General features: G+C 44.4%; 1 protein-coding gene across 1 annotated transcript in view; it reads right to left on the bottom strand.

Annotated features, from left to right (window-relative positions):
• Nucleotides 1-22,880, bottom strand: part of LOC135015651 (purine nucleoside phosphorylase LACC1-like) — a 28,903-nt gene extending 6,023 nt beyond the window's left edge. The window contains exons 1-5 of the mRNA XM_063952814.1: nucleotides 22,659-22,880; nucleotides 19,542-20,114; nucleotides 16,813-16,994; nucleotides 12,209-12,374; nucleotides 2,943-3,168 (exon numbers count right to left, since the gene is read on the bottom strand). Of these exons, the coding sequence (XP_063808884.1) occupies nucleotides 2,943-3,168; nucleotides 12,209-12,374; nucleotides 16,813-16,994; nucleotides 19,542-20,103 (1,136 nt within the window). The 5' untranslated portion in view covers nucleotides 20,104-20,114; nucleotides 22,659-22,880. The remainder of the gene's footprint in view (nucleotides 1-2,942; nucleotides 3,169-12,208; nucleotides 12,375-16,812; nucleotides 16,995-19,541; nucleotides 20,115-22,658) is intronic.
• Between the last annotated feature and the right edge of the window lie 866 nt (nucleotides 22,881-23,746).

Below are 23,746 nucleotides of genomic sequence, written 5' to 3'. Positions count from 1 at the left end.
TCCCTTACTTACACGTCTCTGTGCTGGTTCTATTCCTATATTGCAGCAGCTACGTTCAGTGCCCCCGTCACACAGAACAGACACAAATGACAACCAAACACATATGTTTTGACGGCTATATAAAATAAAGTAAATACCTCATTATTGAAAATTGAAATGTGTTTATTAGGTTGATTAAAAGACCTCATTTTTATTATATTAGTGTTTACGCATTACTAATTATACAAGCAAATTAACACTAACAGCTTAATTAAGATATAAGGGATAAACTAAAGCGGGAAACAGGCTGATCTTGGGAATGTAACAATCTAATTTCTCTTTTGATCAATTTTTGTGGCATTACATGCTCCTTGGTCTGTCCACTAAGGAAAGTTAGGCTTTATTTCATCAATATAAATCAGGGTTTTAGATTTTTTTCTTTTTCTACACATGCCCATTTCTCAGCCTACAGTGTGTCTAATCTGCGACGTGCACAATTTCTACACTGTGGCCAAGCATCCGTCCTTGGTAAATTTAGAGGGTCAAACACAGAGAGACTACTGCCCAATATAATTCATTGTTCTGTATATAGAAAGCAGCTCTTGCTACCGGTTAAAGTCTGGCCTTTGTAATTTACTACATATTAAAGAAGTGCATTTAACTGCAAGAATAATACATTAAAATGATGTTCAATTAATGGCCATAACAGTGGTTGTAAAACACCAAGATTTGCTTGTTTTCATTTACTGTACTTTGGTACATTGGGTTTATCAGAGAAATTGTCAGAAAGACAATTAAGTAAAGTACCCCCTCCAGTTTCATTTGCAAACTTGGCCCTGGTATCTAAAGATGGCTTTAGTCTTTGTAGCCTACAGGCTACATAGAGAAGAAAGTATTGGAAGAGGAATCATGAGGATCCCTCCCCGGCACTCAAAACTTGTGCATGTACGGTCAGCACACGGCACATCCGCAGTAGTGCGGCGGCCCCGGAAAGTGAAACCAAAGTCATCACCAATGGGACTACTTTACTTTTACAGATCACAGGGACGGGCTCAAAAATGTGTACAACAGTACAACCCGGCCGTACTTTATTTCTGAATTTAATTTCTCAAATAGTTATGATAAGAAATGATAAATATCGGGTCTAGGATTAGTAAATATGCAACTTTATATCTGGGTCTTCTGAGATACCTAGTTTAGTTGGTTTAACATGGTTAATATTTCACAGTGCTGTATACATACTGATGAGTATTTGCTTTAATGCACAATAGCCCCTAATTGAATGTTATCCTTACTAGTGACAGGTCAAGTATTTCTACAGACTTTTGCTTGGCATTAGCAACAATAATGGTCACAATAATACATCTGCTAAACATCACCGAGGTCTCCTCCTTTAGCCAAGTAGCAAAGTCAGCACTTCCATACCAGATCCACAATATTGTGCAATCTTAGCTGCCTAACCAAATCTACAAAACACCTACTTTCACTATACTCTGTATTCTTCATTTACTCAGGCGTGTACAAAGAGTATAATGCACAGGGAAATGCAGAAATCAGACATTATGGGGTAAATTTACTAAGATGAGAGGGTTTTTTTTTTTGTTAGAACTGGTGATGTTGCCCATAGCAACCAATCAGATTCTACTTAACATTTATCTAGCTGCTTCTAGAAGATAAGAGAGAGAATCTGATTGGTTGCTATGGGCAACATCACCAGTTCTAAATAACTCTCACCTTAGTAAATGTAGCCCTATATTTCTTAGCTACAATATGGCTACATAAAGATATCCCTTCAGCATCTTCTCATTCCACTCCATAAGTGCACACAACTGGACAAAGCTTCTCCATGTCCGTAAGTGTTTTCAACTTTCAGAAAAATTTCTTTCACAAGTTTGTACCATCCCTGTAGCAATTTATTGCTTAATCAATGTCATTGTTTTCTCAGTAAAGTCTTGTATCATCTAGGCCAGGCCTGGCCAACCTGTAGCTCTCCAGATGTTGTGAAACTACACATCCCAGCATGCTCTGCCACAGTTTTAGCATTCCCTAATAGCAAAACAGTGGCAAAGCATCATGGGACTTGTAGTTTTACAACAGCTGGGGAGTCACAGGTTGGACAGGCCTGATCTAGACAGTTTTCTTCTTTGCCCTTGTATAGAACATAACTCTGCATAACCCTGTGTGTGGGATACAATTATAGCCACAGTTTTGTGTGTTGTCTTAGGACAACGGTATATACAACTCAGAAAAAGGCCACAAAGCAATTCATTTAGTAACAATTGCTGTACAAGCAACTAAATAATGGTCGACGGTGGAAATTCTGTTTAATCATGCAGGTAAATTATCAATATCTGTTAGGAAACCTAATAGGGGTGAGAAACTCTGCTCTGGAACAGTGAGAGAGAGAGTGTGTGTGTCCGTAACAAGTGCACTCTTTTCCGTATCATGTGGGTCCCATAAAACAAAGGGGGAGATTTATCAAACCTTGGAGAGAGATAAAGAGGAGAAAGAACAAAAAGTACCAGCCAACCATCTCCTGTCATTTCTCAAACACTGACTGTAAAATGCGTTAGAAGCTTATTGGATGGTACTTTATCTCTCTCCAACCGTTGATAATTTCCCCCCAAAGTCCATCAGTACTTCTCTAAGATATATTTGGTATGTGGTGTAAGCTCTTTAATGCTCAGGGTCATTAAATAAATATATGCATGCCCTCTACATTGCTGACATGCTGTATACCAGATATGACAGGAAAACACAAGCATGGGTTAACTATTGATTTTCCACTAAAAACTGGAATTACATTGTACACAGGCTGCTTATATGGAACCCAATGACATATGCTGCTAGGGGCATTGTTACAGTAGCAAATACGGTAAAAGCCACAATACACTCTGCAACTTCCTTTCCTTAAATCATTAAAAAACAAAATAAAAAAAAGGCAATAAAAATGCCATACTCACCGTGTTGCTCTTCTGATATCCACGTATGGGTTTGGAGACTCAAGCTGCCGGACACACCGTGGGTCGATGTCATGGAAGGCTCGGGCTTCCTCTTGTGTTAGGGTAAAGCAGCACGGTCCCACTGACGGGCCCAGAACAACCAGAATGTCCTTCATCTCACTCCCATACTCTGATGTCATAGCATTTACGGTGGACATTGCAGCTCCTAGCAGCGTCCCTTTCCAGCCTAATGGGAAACACGGTAAGAAGCATTTAAGAAAACAAAACTTAAACTATACTTCCTAACACCATGAGCTAAGTAACTGCATACGTGACATTCAGAGTGACTCCCTGAGATATAGTGGTGCTCTCACCAACTCCCCTGGAGAGTCTAAATCTCCCTGAAGCGGTGTGCAGAGTTTTTTAAATCTTTATTGCAACAACCGCGAAAGGCTCGCAATACTTCAATTCTTGTTCCAATTATCAGCCGCTTATCACTTTTGTACCCTAAAACCACTGTAAGGTTGTTAGAAGAGGTAGAAAATAAGATTTTACTTACCGATAAATCTATTTCTCTGAGTCCGTAGTGGATGCTGGGGTTCCTGAAAGGACCATGGGGGGATAGCGGCTCCGCAGGAGACAGGGCACAAAAAGTAAAGCTTTTCCGATCAGGTGGTGTGCACTGGCTCCTCCCCCTATGACCCTCCTCCAGACTCCAGTTAGGTACTGTGCCCGGACGAGCGTACACAATAAGGGAGGATTTTGAATCCCGGGTAAGACTCATACCAGCCACACCAATCACACCGTACAACTTGTGATCTAAACCCAGTTAACAGTATGATAACAGCGGAGCCTCTGAAAGATGGCTTCCTTCAACAATAACCCGAATTAGTTAACAATAACTATGTACAACTTATGCAGATAATCCGCACTTGGGATGGGCGCCCAGCATCCACTACGGACTCCGAGAAATAGATTTATCGGTAAGTAAAATCTTATTTTCTCTATCGTCCTAGTGGATGCTGGGGTTCCTGAAAGGACCATGGGGATTATACCAAAGCTCCCAAACGGGCGGGAGAGTGCGGATGACTCTGCAGCACCGAATGAGAGAACTCCAGGTCCTCCTTAGCCAGAGTATCAAATTTGTAAAATTTTACAAACGTGTTCTCCCCTGACCACGTAGCTGCTCGGCAAAGTTGTAATGCCGAGACCCCTCGGGCAGCCGCCCAAGATGAGCCCACCTTCCTTGTGGAGTGGGCCTTTACAGATTTAGGCTGTGGCAAGCCTGCCACAGAATGTGCAAGTTGGATTGTGCTACAGATCCAACGAGCAATCGTCTGCTTAGACGCAGGAGCACCCATCTTGTTGGGTGCATACAATATAAACAACGAGTCAGATTTTCTGACTCCAGCTGTCCTTGCAATATATATTTTTAATGCTCTGACAACGTCCAGTAACTTGGAGTCCTCCAAGTCACTTGTAGCCGCAGGCACTACAATAGGCTGGTTCAGATGAAATGCTGACACCACCTTAGGGAGAAAATGCGGACGAGTCCGCAGTTCTGCCCTGTCCGAATGGAAAATCAGATATGGGCTTTTGTAAGATAAAGCTGCCAATTCTGACACTCTCCTGGCAGAAGCCAGGGCTAGAAGCATGGTCACTTTCCATGTGAGATATTTCAAATCCACCTTTTTTAGTGGTTCAAACCAATGAGATTTTAGGAAGTCCAAAACCACATTTAGATCCCACGGTGCCACTGGAGGCACCACAGGAGGCTGTATATGCAGCACTCCCTTAACAAAGGTCTGGACTTCAGGGACTGAAGCCAATTCTTTTTGAAAGAAAATCGACAGGGCCGAAATTTGAACCTTAATAGATCCCAATTTGAGACCCATTGACAATCCTGATTGCAGGAAATGTAGGAATCGACCCAGTTGAAATTCCTCCGTCGGAGCACTCCGATCTTCGCACCACGCAACATATTTTCGCCAAATTCGGTGATAATGTTGCACGGTTACTTCCTTCCTTGCTTTAATCAAAGTAGGAATGACTTCTTCCGGCATGCCTCTTTCCTTTAGGATCCGGCGTTCAACCGCCATGCCGTCAAACGCAGCCGCGGTAAGTCTTGAAACAGACAGGGACCCTGCTGAAGCAAGTCCCTCCTTAGAGGTAGAGGCCACGGATCTTCCGTGATCATCTCTTGAAGTTCCGGGTACCAAGTCCTCCTTGGCCAATCCGGAACCACTAGTATCGTTCTTACGCCTCTTTGCCGTATAATTCTCAATACTTTTGGTATGAGAGGCAGAGGAGGAAACACATACACCGACTGGTACACCCAAGGCGTTACCAGCGCGTCCACAGCTATTGCCTGCGGATCTCTTGACCTGGCGCAATACCTGTCCAGTTTTTTGTTGAGGCGAGACGCCATCATGTCCACCATTGGTCTTTCCCAACGGGTTACCAGCATGTGGAAGACTTCTGGATGAAGTCCCCACTCTCCCGGGTGAAGATCGTGTCTGCTGAGGAAGTCTGCTTCCCAGTTGTCCACTCCCGGGATGAACACTGCTGACAGTGCTATCACATGATTCTCTGCCCAGCGAAGAATCCTTGCAGCTTCTGCCATTGCCCTCCTGCTTCTTGTGCCGCCCTGTCTGTTCACATGGGCGACTGCCGTGATGTTGTCCGACTGGATCAATACCGGTTTTCCCTGAAGCAGAGGTTCTGCCTGGTTTAGAGCATTGTATATTGCTCTTAGTTCCAGAATGTTTATGTGAAGAGACGTTTCCAGGCTCGTCCATACTCCCTGGAAGTTTCTTCCTTGTGTGACTGCTCCCCAGCCTCTCAGGCTGGCGTCCGTGGTCACCAGGATCCAATCCTGTATGCCGAATCTGCGGCCCTCCAATAGATGAGCACTCTGCAACCACCACAGAAGAGACACCCTTGTCCTTGGAGACAGGGTTATCCGTAGGTGCATCTGAAGATGCGACCCTGACCATTTGTCCAACAGATCCCTTTGGAAAATTCTTGCGTGGAATCTGCCGAATGGAATCGCTTCGTAAGAAGCCACCATTTTTCCCAGGACTCTTGTGCATTGATGTACAGACACCTTTCCTGGTTTTAGGAGGTTCCTGACAAGCTCGGATAACTCCTTGGCTTTTTCCTCCGGGAGAAAAACCTTTTTCTGAACCGTGTCCAGAATCATCCCTAGGAACAGCAGACGAGTTGTCGGCATTAACTGGGATTTTGGAATATTCAGAATCCACCCGTGCTGTTTTAGCACTTCTTGAGACAGTGCTAATCCCATCTCTAGCTGTTCTCTGGACCTCGCCCTTATTAGGAGATCGTCCAAGTATGGGATAATTAATACGCCTTTTCTTCGAAGAAGAATCATCATCTCGGCCATTACCTTTGTAAAGATCCGAGGTGCCGTGGACAATCCGAACGGCAGCGTCTGAAACTGATAGTGACAGTTTTGTACAACGAACCTGAGGTACCCCTGGTGTGAGGGGTAAATTGGAACGTGGAGATACGCATCCTTGATGTCCAAGGATACCATAAAGTCCCCCTCTTCCAGGTTCGCTATCACTGCTCTGAGTGACTCCATTTTGAACTTGAACTTCTTTATGTACAGGTTCAAGGACTTCAGATTTAGAATAGGCCTTACCGAGCCATCCGGCTTCGGTACCACAAAAAGAGTGGAATAATACCCCTTCCCTTGTTGCAGAAGAGGTACCTTGACTATCACCTGCTGAGAGTACAGCTTGTGAATGGCTTCCAACACCGTCTCCCTTTCGGAGGGGGACGTTGGTAAAGCAGACCTCAGGAAACGGCGAGGTGGATCTGTCTCTAATTCCAACCTGTATCCCTGAGATATTATCTGCAGGATCCAGGGATCTACTTGCGAGTGAGCCCACTGCGCGCTGTAATTTTTGAGACGACCGCCCACCGTCCCCGAGTCCGCTTGAGAAGCCCCAGCGTCATGCTGAGGCTTTTGTAGAAGCCGGGGAGGGCTTCTGATCCTGGGAAGGAGCTGCGTGTTGCTGTCTCTTCCCTCGACCTTTGCCTCGTGGCAAATATGAATAGCCCTTTGCTCTCTTATTTTTAAAGGAACGAAAGGGCTGCGGTTGAAAAGTCGGTGCCTTTTTCTGTTGGGGAGTGACTTGAGGTAGAAAGGTGGATTTCCCGGCTGTAGCCGTGGCCACCAAATCTGATAGACCGACTCCAAATAACTCCTCCCCCTTATACGGCAAAACTTCCATATGCCGTTTTGAATCCGCATCGCCTGTCCACTGTCGCGTCCATAAAGCTCTTCTGGCCGAAATGGACATAGCACTTACCCGTGATGCCAGTGTGCATATATCCCTCTGTGCATCACGCATATAAAGAAATGCATCCTTTATTTGTTCTAACGACAGTAAAATATTGTCCCTGTCCAGGGTATCAATATTTTCAATCAGGGATTCTGACCAAACTACCCCCGCACTGCCCATCCAGGCAGTTGCTACAGCTGGTCGTAGTATAACACCTGCATGTGTGTATATACTTTTTTGGATATTTTCCATCCTCCTATCTGATGGATCTTTAAGTGCGGCCGTCTCAGGAGAGGGTAACGCCACTTGTTTAGATAAGCGTGTTAGCGCCTTGTCCACCCTAGGAGGTGTTTCCCAGCGCTCCCTAACCTCTGGCGGGAAAGGGTATAATGCCAATAATTTCTTTGAAATTATCAGCTTTTTATCAGGGGCAACCCACGCTTCATTACACACGTCATTTAGTTCTTCTGATTCAGGAAAAACTATAGGTAGTTTTTTCATACCCCACATAATACCCTGTTTAGTGGTACCTGTAGTATCAGCTAAATGTAACGCCTCCTTCATTGCCAAAATCATATAACGTGTGGCCCTACTGGAAAATACGGTTGATTCGTCACCGTCACCACTGGAGTCATCGCCTGTGTCTGGGTCTGTGTCGACCGACTGAGGCAAAGGGCGTTTCACAGCCCCTGACGGTGTTTGAGTCGCCTGGACAGGCACTAATTGATTGTCCGGCCGTCTCATGTCGTCAAACGACTGCTTTAGCGTGTTGACACTATCCCGTAGTTCCATAAATAAAGGCATCCATTCTGGTGTCGACCCCCTAGGAGGTGACATCCCCATATTTGGCAATTGCTCCGCCTCCACACCAATATCGTCCTCATACATGTCGACACACACGTACCGACACACAGCAGACACACAGGGAATGCTCCTAATGAAGACAGGACCCACTAGCCCTTTGGGGAGACAGAGGGAGAGTTTGCCAGCACACACCAAAAGCGCTATATATATATCAGGGATAGCCTTATAATAAGTGCTCCCTTATAGCTGCTTTGTTATATAAAAATATCGCCATAAATTTGCCCCCCCTCTCTGTTTTACCCTGTTTCTGTAGTGCAGTGCAGGGGAGAGACCTGGGAGCCGTCCTGACCAGCGGAGCTGTGAGAGGAAATGGCGCCGTGTGCTGAGGAGATAGGCCCCGCCCCTTTTCCGGCGGGCTCGTCTCCCGCTATTTTGAGAAATCAGGCAGGGGTTAAATATCTCCATATAGCCTCTAGGGCTATATGTGAGGTATTTTTAGCCTTTATAGGTACTCATTTTGCCTCCCAGGGCGCCCCCCTCCCAGCGCCCTGCACCCTCAGTGACTGCCGTGTGAAGTGTGCTGAGAGGAAAATGGCGCACAGCTGCAGTGCTGTGCGCTACCTTTAGAAGACTGCAGGAGTCTTCAGCCGCCGATTCTGGACCTCTTCTGTCTTCAGCATCTGCAAGGGGGCCGGCGGCGCGGCTCCGGTGACCATCCAGGCTGTACCTGTGATTGTCCCTCTGGAGCTTGATGTCCAGTAGCCAAGAAGCCAATCCATCCTGCACGCAGGTGAGTTGACTCCTTCTCCCCTCAGTCCCTCGCTGCAGTGATCCTGTTGCCAGCAGGAATCACTGTAACATAAAAAACCTAGCTAAACTTTCTCTAAGCAGCTCTTTAGGAGAGCCACCTAGATTGCACCCTTCTCGGCCGGGCACAAAAATCTAACTGGAGTCTGGAGGAGGGTCATAGGGGGAGGAGCCAGTGCACACCACCTGATCGGAAAAGCTTTACTTTTTGTGCCCTGTCTCCTGCGGAGCCGCTATCCCCCCATGGTCCTTTCAGGAACCCCAGCATCCACTAGGACGATAGAGAAACAACTGTATTCTGTCCATGAATGTTGTCTAGGCTTTTGGCATGGGTAACTTGGTAGAAACGTTAGTGTGCTTCCCACAGCAACCAGATTATGTCACGTTTCAGTTACATTTTAGACCAGAGGTAGGCAACGTGTAGCACTCCAGCTGCTGTGGAACTACATATCCAAGCATGTCCTGCTACCGTTTTAGCATACCGTAACACCACCACTGTGGCAGCAGCTGGAGTGCCACAGGTAGCCTACCCTTGGTTTAGAAAAGGAAATCATAAGCAATTAACCAAATGTTGGCCCAGACCTATTCAATTAGGTCACGTAACCCCATCAAGTCTCCAGGGTGCACTTTTCCTTGCAGCCTCGGGAGCTGCGAGGAAAACTCTGCATTAAACTTCACCCTCTTAGATTTAACGTTCAGGTAAAACCCATCAATTCCGCAATTTACACAGAATCTATGGGTTACCACATGTTGCACGATGGTTTTCAGCACAGGAAAATCTGATAATTGCATAGCTCCAGGCGTGAAACCAGGAATTTTACCCTGAGCCTAATTGGTTATGTCCCATAGTATTCAAGAAATACAGAAAGAGGAAAACATAATGGTTACATGCAGCATACAAGGCCCCAAAGGTCCAGTAACGCCCTTATTTATCAATGGGGGTCGATTCAATTCAGTATCAGTTGAATAGCGCCGGGAATTAGCTCCCGACGTTACTGAATTCAGCTAAAGTTAAGTCGGAGAATTCCCGTTCTCGCCGACTTAACAGGTAGTTTTGTCGGGAGAACGAGCATTCTCCGACGTAACTACCGCGGCGATGCTGATTCCCAACAGAATCAGCCTTGCGGCAGCTCTTTTGTCGGTTTTCTTCTCTCACCCCCCCGGGGCTGAGAGAAGAATTCCCGACAATTGAGGGTAACTAGTCGCTGTATTGAATAGCGCTCGGGCAATCATTGGCCCTTCAGCTGCAAAAGAACAACATGTCCCAGGATGCTTCATCAACTACAAAGGATACCTAGCCATGCAAGCACTGCTAGTTTAATAGCAGCTAATTAGCCATCAGTGGCTTAGACTCCATTCATATATTGTATTAGAGGTGAAATAATGGTGTTTGAGACTGCTCCCTGTGACAAAGGAGCAGATGTACTAAGCTTGGAGAGTGATAAAGCAGACAGAGATAAACTACCAATCAATCAGCTCCTGTCATTTTTCAGACAGCCTGTAACATGCCAGTTAGGAGCAGATTGGCTGGTACTTTTTCTCTCTCCACGGCTTAGTACATCTCCCCAAATTCTCATGTACACTAGAATGGGTCAAACTCCTCGCTGAATAGTTACCAAAAAAGTATAAATGTATGAAACTAGAAGTTCAAAAAGTGCGGGCATAGAGTCCACAGAGATACTGCATGTATGTTGGTCTTTTAAACCAAGTGGCACGATAGGCGGAGTGACACAGTGCCCTGTGTGTAAATTGTTAGTGATGAGAGGTGCGGAGTGATACAACTTTGTGTGATCTGTCATGTTAGAGAAAGGTGCAGCAGAGTGTGAGACACAGCTGTGACATCTCAGATGGGGCCACAGGGAGAAGGGGATTTGTTTTGGGGGTCCACGTGCACCCTAAACTGTTGGAGGAGTAACCCCCAACCATGTTATGCGGGGTAAATACTGCACAGAGTAGGGGATATGGCCCATATAAAGAGGCATGTGCCCATAAAGACTAAATATGAGGCATAGTTTCCACATACAAAAACTAAAAAAGTCCCCAGCAGCCAGTAAAGGGACTGATTACTGCAGAAGCAACGTGGCTAAAATAAAGCACCATATCAGAAAGAGAGGGGAGGAAGCCCTAAGTGAGGGAGGAGTAAGGCAGCAGGGGAGTCCCAAAGGTGTGATAGAGAGAAGCAGAGCTATGGTAAATAATGGGAAGAACAGTAGAGATAGAGAAGAAAAGCAGAGTACAGTAAAGAGATGCAGAGTTAAGATGAAAAAAAAGGCTGACTTATATGGGTACCTACGAGGAGAGCTGTAGAGTGAAAGGCAGCTCCAAGTAACACTGTGGAGTGGTTACTGCATATGAGCTGAAAGCATGCCGAGTGCCTCTATAACAGTGAGAACCTGATACAGGAATGGGGAATGTTTTCATGGTCTGTACCTGAGCACTGTGTGGGAGTGCAGACAGTAATACAGATAGTTTTCCTTTATAATGTATTGTTCTGCAGCAAAGTAAAGTGCTGGATGACATGTTAAACGGGGGAGAACATATTTTGGAATACAGATGGCCTAGCGCACCACCACAAAACATCAACTGTGTCCATACCCGTAAAAAAAATAAAAAAAATGTAGAAAACCTGTATGAGTAAGGGCCCCTTAGTCACCGATTGCCTGCACCTACATGCTGGCCAGGGCAGTAGACCGTGTCAGAGTCAGGTGCACTGCATATACCCGCACCATGTACGTAGTGACAGAGGGTTACACAAAGATCTAATAAAGGGCCACAGAGAACCAAAATTAATATGTTGAATTCTTAAAGCCATTCAATACCATGTCGGTAAATGTGTTCCCATTTTCCTGTTCCTTCAGTAATTGGTAGTAATGGGAGCATCCTGTATAAAAACTGAAGTGCCTGAGCATGGGGGGGGGGGGGGGATATGAGGGGAGAGGAGCCCAGTGCATCCTGGGAGGCTCACAAGCTTACGCTGTTTGGTGACTGTCCTTGTCTCCCCCAGCCATACCCAAGGTTATCCCTGTGGAGACCATTGACCCCGAAGAAGAGAAAGACTGTCACTTGTTGACATTCTGCCCCTAAACGAACAATAACGCAGTTATGTATTACCTTCGCAAAGCAAACACATCCGGTCCAATATTAGAATCTATTTTTAGTTTTCACTTAAGATATACTTTAACGGGGTGCTTAAAAATGTACTTGATGCAGTTTTAGAATTGTTGAAAAAAAAAAAGAGAAAAATAAACAAATACAGAACTACAACAAAGGGTTAACCTCAGCACCCTTAATCATCACTAAATCATCACTAAATGATCTACGCTGGGATACTAAATGCCTGCTTGTCGCTTGCAAATGCACCATTACCTGAATGAGCAGCCCCAAACGCTTTTTTTACTGGATCGGAAAAAAGCAAAGGTATACAGTCTGCACCGGGAGCTGCTATTGTGACACCTTTCTGATTGGTTACTATTCCATCATAGCTGTCAGGTTCTTTCTTTCCCATGATCCAAACATCATTGGCATGAGCAGCCTAGCATTACAAGGTGACAAAAAGGAAAGTAATAAGGGTCTAACAGCCAGCCACACTACAGAGAAAATATTAAACGCTCCCTACACTCTGGATATGAAGCGTCTCCCTAAACAGAAGAGATACATTGTAGATTAGATGAAAGCAGGAAATGTACTTACTGGCATACTTTTGCTTGCTGTCCTTCATTTCAGTAAAGATTATTACTATACCTAGCTCCATAATTAGCAGGCAAAAAGAACTGATGGAGATTACAATACATTGCCGTAACATAAGAAGCGCATATGATAAGGGAAAGCTCATATAGGGCTTGTAACATTTCCTAGTGTATACTCTATATACTAATAAAGGTTTGGTTGAGTAAAACCTGCATGTTCCAGATATGGTTTGGATCAATGTTACTACATTCGGAAAGGTTCTCTCACTGGGTGAGACATGCCAAGCAGCGTAGATGTGAGACACAGGTTACCAACACCTGCAATGAGCTTCGGTTCTGTTTCCAGAAGTATGATAGTAACATTTTCCTTCGTAAAACAGATTTGCAAATTCTACTCCTAATGAAATATGTGGTTTGTCCTATACAAATGGAAAACATTAATAAAACAGTTATGCAAGTTCTGCGTAGCTTTACTTTGTGGTCAGTCTGAAAGAAAACGTTACACCAATCTACTCCATTTCTATAGATTGCTGACAGAACGAGGCTGTAGCTATGTAGCGGTGAGGAAACCTTAGAATTTTATTATATAACTCTTAGCAGAAGAAGATCGGTTCACTGGGGGTAATTCAGACTGCATTGCTGCAGCGATCGCAGTCTGAATTTTTTTGTGGCGTGCGCACGCGCACCCTGGGAGCCCAGTGAGATGCTAAAAGCATCTCAGGGCTGCGATCGCCGACAGGCAGAGGCGGTTGCGGGGCGGGAGGGGGTGTGCCAATGGCGTTAGAATGCCGTTGTCGGGGCGCGGTCCGGACAATGCAGGAGTGTCTTGGCCGTTTGGGGGGCGGGCCACTGTGGATGCGTGACATCACACATCGCAGTATCACCATACGCTTGAAACAAAATCACAAAGGATGGCTCTCCCAATAAGAGCTGTCCTTTACAATAAAAGGACTTCCAGGTTTATGACCCGGGAGTTCTCCTGCGCATGCGTCCGATGACACGCACCAAATTTGCCCACAGCAACCAATCAACCGTCATTTATCTAGCAAAGTCTATAACATGTCAGAAGCTGATTTGCTCTGGGTAACTTCTTCACTTTCTTGCTCTCTAAGGTCTGACCTCCCCTGTACTGCTGTTCTTAAGAAAAAATAAGTAAAGATGGGAAGGTGCTATCATGTTGAGACCTGTAGTTCCACACAGAAAAAAAGAAATGCAGATGCACGCTCTATAATACTAAGCTCTGCTAATCAGAATTATAATAAATTCTGAAATCTCTGGGTCCCTAACACTAAGGTTCAAGTCCACGGTAGAGGACCCCCTAGGTCTGCACAGGCCAACCGCCTCAAGGCATTACACTAGTGAGAGGTTAAAGTGTTAGTAAGAATCAGAAGCTATGTTTTGAGAGCACCTCAATTTTGCTCTATGTTAGCTTGCAGAGTTTACTATAATTATTCTGGTTAGTAGTGCTTAGTACTATAGAGTATGCATCTGCATTTTCTTTTTTTTCGGTGTGAAAAAAAAAAAAGTAAGCCAGCTACTTCCCAATAGAGACACCAGCTACCATGATCAGTTTTAGTGAGAATTAGCCACCTACAGATGCTGATACGGACAGATGTGGCTGCTCAATCCAACTGCTGAGCAAAAGGAACCATGTTTAATTCATAGAGTTTAGCTGTTCAGTACTTAGGCCACATATACAGCACATTTAATGTGAGATTTAATGAAGTTCTATAATAGCCTTGTGTTATATTATTGGTAAGCAATATTGCTTATTTTGTTAGCATATCACATTACAGTAATTAATCAGAGGTGTGCACAGTGGGACTTCATGTTTAATTGTCCTACAGTCCCAATTAACATTAGAACAGTACTAATCACATGCTCCTCAGTCATGGAAGTTGTTGTGAGCACCTTCACACTATAATGACATTGTTGCTTGCTTTCATGGCAGAACCTACTAGAGGTCTGTGAGTTGCTTCTGCCCCTGCCACATGCCACCTGGACTATTCCAGCACAGATCATTATTTAGATATAAAAAGGTATGTATACTATCAGATCCTTACTTGAAGTAATTGTTCTGATCTATCCTCCTACATATCATTATCTCCATTGCATTGCCTCTCTGACAGGCAAACATACTGAACGTCAGGTGGAGAATTTGGCTGGGGTGGTACACCTGTCAAACCATAATGCAGGTGTCCTAAGACTAGCTCAGGGAGGATAGAAACCTCCCGTCGAGCATAATGTTGCAGCTATAATTATATAATGTAATATGGGGGGGGGGGGGGGAGAAGGAGGCAGCGTATCATACAGTGAAAACAAAGCTAATGGTGCCCACAAATGGTGCTAGGTGCGATTTGAGCTATACTATTTGGGTTGTGCCTATGTTCCCTTCGCGATCAGGACCAGGAAGTGACAGCACGAGAGGGCAGTAGAAAACTTCCGCCCTTACAGCATCTAAATGTTTCATCCATTCTCCGTTCGTTTGAGGTTATTTCGTTGTATCTATGCACGATTGGACGCTCGCCAAGCTTCAGGCTCGGTGTCTCGCTCCGCTTGCCACAGGTTACTATTCTAAATAGTTTGTGACATGGCTTATGTGAAAGGTCCACTCAACGAAGGGTAACTAGACACTACCATACTATTTGTGCTATGCGATTTGTACTTTAGTGGTATGAATTTGAAGTACATGCGATTTGAACTACACCCAAAGTTGACTTCACTACAATATGTAATGTATGCGATGTAGTTCAGAAATACCTACCTGCACATACTATTTTGCCTTGCGATATGGACTACACGCAAGCGCGCATCGCAAGGGAAGCCAAACACGGTGCAAAGTGAACTAGACGCGATGCTATTTGAACTGAAAAGATCAAACAGCATGCGATAATCGCACCGTGTGTGGGCACCATAAGAAGGGTGTGCCAAAGACTCTCCGCTCACTACTTCATGTACTATGTGACTGTAATCATGTTTTTTAATGGGATTGCTACCGAATACATTTTGCTATTTTGGACTTTTGCTTTAACAAGGCAAAGCTTAAAGCTTCATTTCAATCAACTGACAAATCTAGATTTATTTTATATTTTTAATGTGTTCCTGGGCAGAAGCAAGAGGGCTGCAATATGTATTCCATTTTCCACTCATCTTCCTTGTTGAAAAGAGGGTGGGAGAAGGATGCAGCTGGTGACTGGTCTTCTTACTCGCATATGCCCATTGCAAGTTGTGAGCAGTACCGATTTGCCTGTTTTGGATTACAAAACCGGCAGAGACCTGGAAAAGACTGCTGCATGGGCTCCGGCCAGTACAATATTGCACCAGACGGTAGTGCAGCTTTTAGGAAAGTTATTGTAAAGAAACTGAATGTAAAAAGTATGCATCTATGGTTTTCAGAACACTTGTATCAAAACTCTGTGCTTAACGTTCAGCAAGAGACCAGAGAAAAAGGATGCTAAAGCAATAATAATAATACAAAGTAATGACTCACAAATAGGCCATAGGCCTATTTCTTTTTGGGAGAACAAAAGTTAATTGTACCTTTTTTGGGATCAGTTATTAATATTTAATAATTGCAAAAAACGTCCCACCAGCGTGCAGTCTAAAGCAAAGTGTGAAGTTTTCTACCTGTGTTTTTGGACATGGTCACAAGTGGAAGATAGCCATTAGCTACAATGAACACCACGATTAGAATTTGTGTGGGCGGCTTCTTCTTACACATTTGAAACAATTATGTCAGATCTGGCAGTAATAGAGCATTAAGCTGTTATAGGGCGACTTCCCTCTCCTCTAAGTCCCATCTCTGTCTTATGGAGCTATTATTCCTACATAGCCAAATACATAAGTGCAGTGCCCATCATGCACACCCCAGCTTCCACCTCCTAATGCTTAACTCTACAGGGTTAGCTGTGCACTATTTATTAACAACAGTTCATACAATACTGCACCAGAAATATCCATGCTTCATATAAAGATCCGATTTTTCCTTCTATACAGTATATTTTCTATCTAAGGGCATGGCATTATTTTAAGTTACAGTATGTTGTTGAACCCACATTTCAATACCTACAGAATTAACATCAAACTATTATAGATAATTATTATCAACACTACTTGGTTGTTCTTAGAAGATCACATAGATATGACTGATTCAACATCCCCCCAATTAATTATGTATAAGGACACTGAAACTTATATTGCAAGCACTGCAAAGTACGGTACTACAGATATCACTGCCAGGCAGATCCTGAACATGTCAGTCATCCACAGATGTATATAGCTTACCTTTACAAGGTAAAAGTTCTTGGCATTAAATCCCACAGCCTCAGATAGACGACGCAGGTTCTCAGCAACCACTGCAGGGGGATCTTTTCTATTGCTGCTAGAAAAGAGGTTCAAGGAAGAGAGCTCTGGAATGTATGATACACCACCACAGCGTGTAGTAAACCCATGTTTAAACACGTTTTCTGTGTAAAGGGAAAGAAAAGTAAGATTTAAAATTCTACCTTTCTTCTATCCAGATGCTATTAATACTAATCAATGCAATCATCTCCCTCCTTGACTACTGTAACCTTCCCCTCAATGACCACCCACTAGGTCACCATTCCCCACTCCAGTCTAATCTCTTTTCCTCTCTTGCAAATGGCATCTGCTTTCTCTCTACAACCTCAACCTCCTACACCATACCGATTCCAGTTCTAATGCCTCCCAATCACATATAAAGGCCTGTAATCACTCCTACATCACAGTTCACACTCCCTCCAACTCTCAGGTCCTCCTCCAACTGCGGCCTCACTTCTGCGCTTTCTAGAATTCCTCAGGTAGCACCTCCTCTTCTGGAGCGCTGTTGCTCGCCTGGTGTGATTTTCTTAGCTTCCTTCATTTTAAACATTAAGCCACACCTTTTTAAAAAATCCCGCCAGTTCTCCTCTTAACAATATCCTTACTGTCTCCATTTACCCACCTCGTCTTCTTCCCAGTTCACCTTCTGTTTACCCCTACTTGTAGTATGTAAGATATCGGGAAGTGCCCTCTTCCCTCATGTTCTTCCCTTGCGCCATTGTTGCCACCAATGCACCAGGGGTTAATGTATCAAGCAGTGAAAATAGTGGAGAAGTGGATCAGCTTTGAGGAAGCATTTATCATGTGCATTCTATAAAATGATCGGTAGATGCTGTTTGGTTGCTAGGGATGTAGTTACATTGCCGGCAGTCGGGATCCTGGCGCCAGAATCCCGAACACTGACAATGCCGCCAGCCGGTATCCTGGCTAACAGGAACTATTCCCACTCGTGAGTGTCCATGACACCCACAGAGTGGGAATAGAACCTGTGGCAATGGCAGAGAGCCCGAAGCGTGGCGAGCCCGCAAGAGGCTTCATTGCGCTTTGCCCCCTTGCGGCATTCTAGCAGCCGGGATCCTGGCCGCCGGCATCCCATATTCAACACAGCTACTACGGGCAACTTCTCCACTCTGGTCACTGCTTGATACATCAACCCCTATGTATTTAGGGGGACATTTACTAAGCAGTGATGAGAGCAGAGAAGTGAGCCAGTGGAGAAGTGCCCATGGCAACCAATTAGCACTGAAGTAACATCTATAATTTGAATACTATAAAATGATACAGAGCTGCTGACTGGTTGATGGGGCAACTTCTCCACTGACTCACTTCTCCGCTCTTATCACTGCTTAGTAAATGTCCCCCTTAGTCTCCTTTGTCCCCTTCAGCAACTGACACGGCTCGCCCATGTGAAGGGTACAGCGAGTTGCCTGATCCTTCCCTCTGTATTTGTCACTCCCTGTCTGTGGTATTATTACTATTTTTGTATTTACTGTATACTTTGAACTCCTACAATGGTTCACTGTTATACAATACACTGTATTTGTAGCATTTCATGTATTTATTTATAGGTCAACCTCTTGTACACTGTCTTGTGGAGTCTAACAAATAACGTCAATCATCAAATAGAGGAAGAAAAATCCTTCTTTAGTGGGGCAAACACATTCAACAGCAACTATAACACACATTAATAAATATATTTATTAGTGCTGCAAAATATAAAACCTTTACCATGATGTCATATGGAAAGAGGAGAAAATAATCTTCTCATATCACATCAAGTCAAAGTTTTTATATTTTGCAGTCTTTTTACTAAATGTCAATAAAAGTTATGTTTGTCGCACTGATATTCTGCATATCACATACCTCCCAACATGACCCTCTCTAGGAGGGACAGAATGCTCTGCTCCTGGGCTTCCCTCTTAATGTATGATTGCCATCACCTGTGCTGAAACACCTTTCTTATCCATTTAAATGTTCAACACAGGTGTTGGCAATCATAAATTAAGAGAAAAATCCAGAAGCAGAGCATTTTGTCCCTCCTGGAGAGGGTCATGATGTGAGGTATAATATTAGTTTATTGCACATGATCACATACAACATGGACAAAGACGGAATAAAAATGTGGTCTAATCATCTGTATTTTCAACTTAATGCTATTAATGAATCTCAATGATCCCTAAGAGCAGTGGTTCCAAAACTCAGTCTCAGGGCACTCAACGGTCCAAGTATTAAGGTTATCCATGCTTGAGCACAGGTGACTTAATTAGTACTTCATTTATTTTCATTAAACCAGGCATGTCCAAACTGCGGCCCTCTAGCTGTTGTGAAACTACATATCCCAGCATGCCCTGACACGGTTTTGCTGTCAGAGAAAGTCGTGTCAGATTAAGTGTCATGTGCAGTTTCTCAACAGCTGGAGGGCCGCAGTTTGGACATGCCTGCATTAAACCATCTGTGCTCAAGCATGGATATCCTTAAAACTGGACCATCAAGGTGCCTTCAGGACCGAGTTTGGGCCCCACCACCTAAGAAATAAAACAAAGACCCAGTTGTTACAAAAGCCAACTTCTACCTAGACAAGAAACTTTCTTTTACAACCCAACAACAATTTCATCAACTCAGGTCTATGGAAGACTACAAACACCAGTAAAAAAGATGATGTAGTGGCTGACCTGGAATTAAAGATGATTTAAGAATGGTGAGTTCTCCTCTGCCAAGTAGACTTCCCAGGAATATATGAATATCACTCTCAACTAGTTCAAGCTGGCTTTCTGTCAGAGTTTGTTCCAGGCTTGGAGGCTGTACAGTCTTTTCAATCTCATTTCCTACTAAATTTAATTCCAACAACTCAAACTCAAATGTGTACACTTGGGTGAAGAGACGTTCTAAGAATGCCTTCATCAGACAAGTCCGTCGCTGAGGCAGGATAATTTTCACTTTGTTTATATTTTTTTCATCCAGCTTTTGCTTAATATTATACAAAGTAGCAGCAACACTAGCAGTTCCGATGAACTCAATGCGCTTCTTCAAGGCTTGAAAAGATCTGATCGCACGCAAGAAAATTTCCCGGGCATCATTACTATCACATCCGAATGTTTGGCAGTACATTATGTAGATAGCGGGATCGTTATTTTTCCCAACAATATCCATTGCTTTACTCAAAATCTGGTTAATGCAGTAATAATGGGAACTAAATTCCACACTAAACATATCAATTAGGACGGCTTCTGTCATCTTTGCTGTTTCTGCAGAAAAACAAAAAACAAAATTTAAATGTTGATATATCTTTCAATTTTTAATTCAATCCAAATTTATTTTTTTTTTTACATAAATTGCCAAATTTTGCATCCACCTCTGGAAGCCTGTGTCCGTAATCCATCCCTCACCCCCATATAGCAGGTACAGACTAATTACTGATCTGTTGCACAGTGTGCATAAGCACTAGGTGCATACAAGACCCTAGCATCCTAAAGGGAAGGGAAGGGAGGGGAGGGGAGGGGAGGGGAGGGGAGGGGAGGGGGGAATAAATTGTTTTTGCGCACCATCTCACATTCGATCTCCCATCTAAAGTGATGGGGCGATATTCAATTGTTTTGCCAATCAAGTGCAAGTAACTATGTGCCCATTACTTTTCGCGCATTTTGTGTCCAAATGCAATGGGTTTACTTTAGACAGGCAAAGCAGCTACACAAATCTAAACTATTGGGCACCCAAAAGCTGGACTTTTCATGCAGTTTTGCTTGCGAGCGAGCAGATATAATGGGCGTTTGCGGTACTCGTGCCTGATTGGAACAACAGTTGAATAGCGCCACTGGGTGACCACAAAGCAATTGAAACCCCTCTAAGTCAAGAGTGGGTCAGACCAATGGCAGTAAGAGGAGTAAATGACACCACCACTTAAAAAAGAATGTGTAACTTACACGCTGGAGCAGTCCATATCGTATGCTGCAAAACATAAAAGTAGCCTATCCATTCACTAGGATGCCTCATGAAGAGTAATCCTCATTGTTCTGTCCCTGGAACCCTTGTAAATTGTTACATTTTATATTGGTTCAACCCACCGAACAGTGTGAAATGTCCACTTCACCAAACCTACTGGGAATGCCAAACCATTATTACATATCATGCTATGCGGGATAATCGGACAGTTAGCACATATTCACTAATTAAATAGCTTGCATGAAAATGCATAGACCAAATTGGTTGATGTATCAAGCAGTGAAGAGTGGAGAAATGGACCAGTGGAGACGTTGTCCACAGCAACTAATCAGCTTTAATGTTACATTAGTCAAATACATTCTAGAACTTGACAGCTAGAAGCGGATTGGTTGTAAAGGCAACTTTACCACTGGTTTCCCGACAGCTGGCATTTTAACTGCATCCCAAGTAGACAAGTATAGATGCTAGCTAGAAGCTGATTGATTGATATGGGCAACTTCTCCACTCATAAAAAAGGAATGATACCTTTGTATTTCCCTCCTTAGTGTAGCCATAAACCATGTGATGTTTGCCTATGCAGACATTTGCCCAATATGTTAGAAGGGACATTGCTAGTTTCCCTGAGCGCCTCTATTACCCCTTTCACATCACACATATAACCAGGCATCGACCCTTTATATTGCCGGGTCGACACGGGTCAGTGTGCTGTGTGAAAGCGCCATGTGAGAAATTCCCAGGTCACCTGACCCGGTAATTCAACCTGGGTTATAAGAAGGTTGAATACCGGGTCAGTGGCTGCGTAAACGGATTCCCGGGGCGATGCGACCCGTTTACTAGATAGGGAGAGGTGGCGCGGAGATGACCTCATCTCCCAGTGCCGTCTCCACCTCCGCCCCCATGGCAACCGACCCGGCATATTGCCAGGCCTGGAAGCCAGCGAAAAGGGGTAGCAGAGTCTCCAATGCCGGATCCTACCCGGGAAGGACACGTTTCCAGTTCCCGGGTGGGATCTGGCATTGGAGATCTGAAAGGGTATAAGGGGTACAAGGAAAAACTAGCTATATTGCTGGCTGAAATGGAGACACTCAATATACTAATCCATTGGTCCTCAAACTTTTTTTTAATTATGGCCCCCTAGAGCAGGCATTCCCAACCATGGTCCTCAAGGCACACTAACAGTGCAGGTTTTAGTGATATCCAGGCTGCAGCACAGGTGACTTAATTAGTAGCTCAGTTATTTTTATTTAACCATCTGTGCTGAAGCCTGGATACCACTAAAACCTGCACTGTTGGTGTGCCTTGAGGACCGTGGTTGGGAATGCCTGCCCTAGAGTACCAGATTGTTTTTCATTGCATCCCTAAGCCAAAAGTTTCTCATAGAACAATTCTGATTTTTTTTATTTTTATTAAATCGTGTGCATAGGTCATCCCTAAGTTCAGTCATGTGGTAAGGGACAGGATTTGCCTCTGCTTGTCCATTTATTTTATGATTGGCGGCCACCAGCACTGGTTTTGCACTGAACATAAATAATTTGAAAGGGTGCTATCCTGGGCAAACCTGCAAGTCCCCCGAGGCACCTCAGGGTACCACAGTACTCATTTTTTTTCTAAGATGCAGCTTCATTTAAACATAGAAATGGCTTTTACTGCGTCACGTGACATCCGGGCCTGATTCCACAAAAACACATCACTGATAATGACTGTAGTCCTGAGTAAATCGTGGCCCTCTGCAATCAGTGCACGCGTGTACGCTACATGTTAGGCGGCTGTGTGCAGGCTGTTTCTGTATCACTACGGGACCAGGCACACCCCGCGGATACATGCACCGCGTTCTATGGCATCGTCCTCACCTGTAGAACTCGCGGTCAGATGCTGGTACGGGGAAACCTCGCTGGGATCAGAGAATACAGGTCTCGGCTGCAGAACAATGAGAGCAGCGGCCGTAGGGAGCGGTGACTATACAGGAACAGGAACAGGAGGAGACTCCGGTCCGTGATGCTGCGTCTGCTGCGGGGAGGGGGCGAGGGAGCTGGGATCTAATGCGCGCTTTACATCGGCCGTGTTATTACTCTCGGGGGTTGTTGCAAATGCTTCAGTGGAACTAAAAAAACTGAAACGTATGCGCCAGTCGTGACTCACTGTGCACAGTAACACTGAGAAGGATACATACATACTAGCATTGTTTCCCAGAATTTGTACATCAGTCACCCGAATCTTTCATTCCTTTTCACTATTTGGTGCCCGCGGTACAGTACCTGTGTACATAATCCCTCCAATGGCTCACTGTATAGTTATGATAGATAGTGCAAATTATATGGATATTAGAAATCATCATGGTGATTTGTAGCCATAGAAAGTACTTTATACAGCTCCCAAGATTGCCCGGGTGAGGTGCAGTGTTTCTTATGATACTAAAGTTAAAATGAGGAATGCTGAAGTGACAGTCACTGATTATAAGGGGTAGACGTCCCAAAGCTTCTCAAACAGACAAGTGGTTGCCCATAGCAACCAATCAAATTCTATCTATCATTTTGCAATGCAGTGAGAAATGATAGCTAGAACCTGGTTGCTATGGGCAACACCACTACTTGTCTGATTTAGAAGCTTTAGTAAATCAAGACCCAAGTCCATACTTACCTACTCTCCTGGAATGAACGAGAGACTCCAGAAAATCAGGTGGTGTTCCCGGCTGCCAGGAAAAGTGGGAAAATCTCCCACAGTCAGCCACTACCTGCTACTTACCGTTGTAGCCATGCCCCCCACCCCCGCTATACAATGCCGGTAATCTCATTGTATAGCAGGATTGTGGCCACGATGTTGCAATTGTGGAACCCATGCACCCTCACTCAGCTTCCTATTACTTGCCCCCCCCCCCCCCCCCACCCACTGGAGGGGGCAGCCAGAAAGTCGGCAGCTGTGCCTAATGGGCCCTACACAC

The sequence above is a fragment of the Pseudophryne corroboree genome, chromosome 2 (assembly GCF_028390025.1).
Source record: "Pseudophryne corroboree isolate aPseCor3 chromosome 2, aPseCor3.hap2, whole genome shotgun sequence".
Lineage (NCBI taxonomy): Eukaryota > Metazoa > Chordata > Amphibia > Anura > Myobatrachidae > Pseudophryne > Pseudophryne corroboree.
The sequence above is the reverse complement of the archived record's forward strand: the minus strand, read 5'-3'. Positions and strand labels throughout refer to the sequence as shown.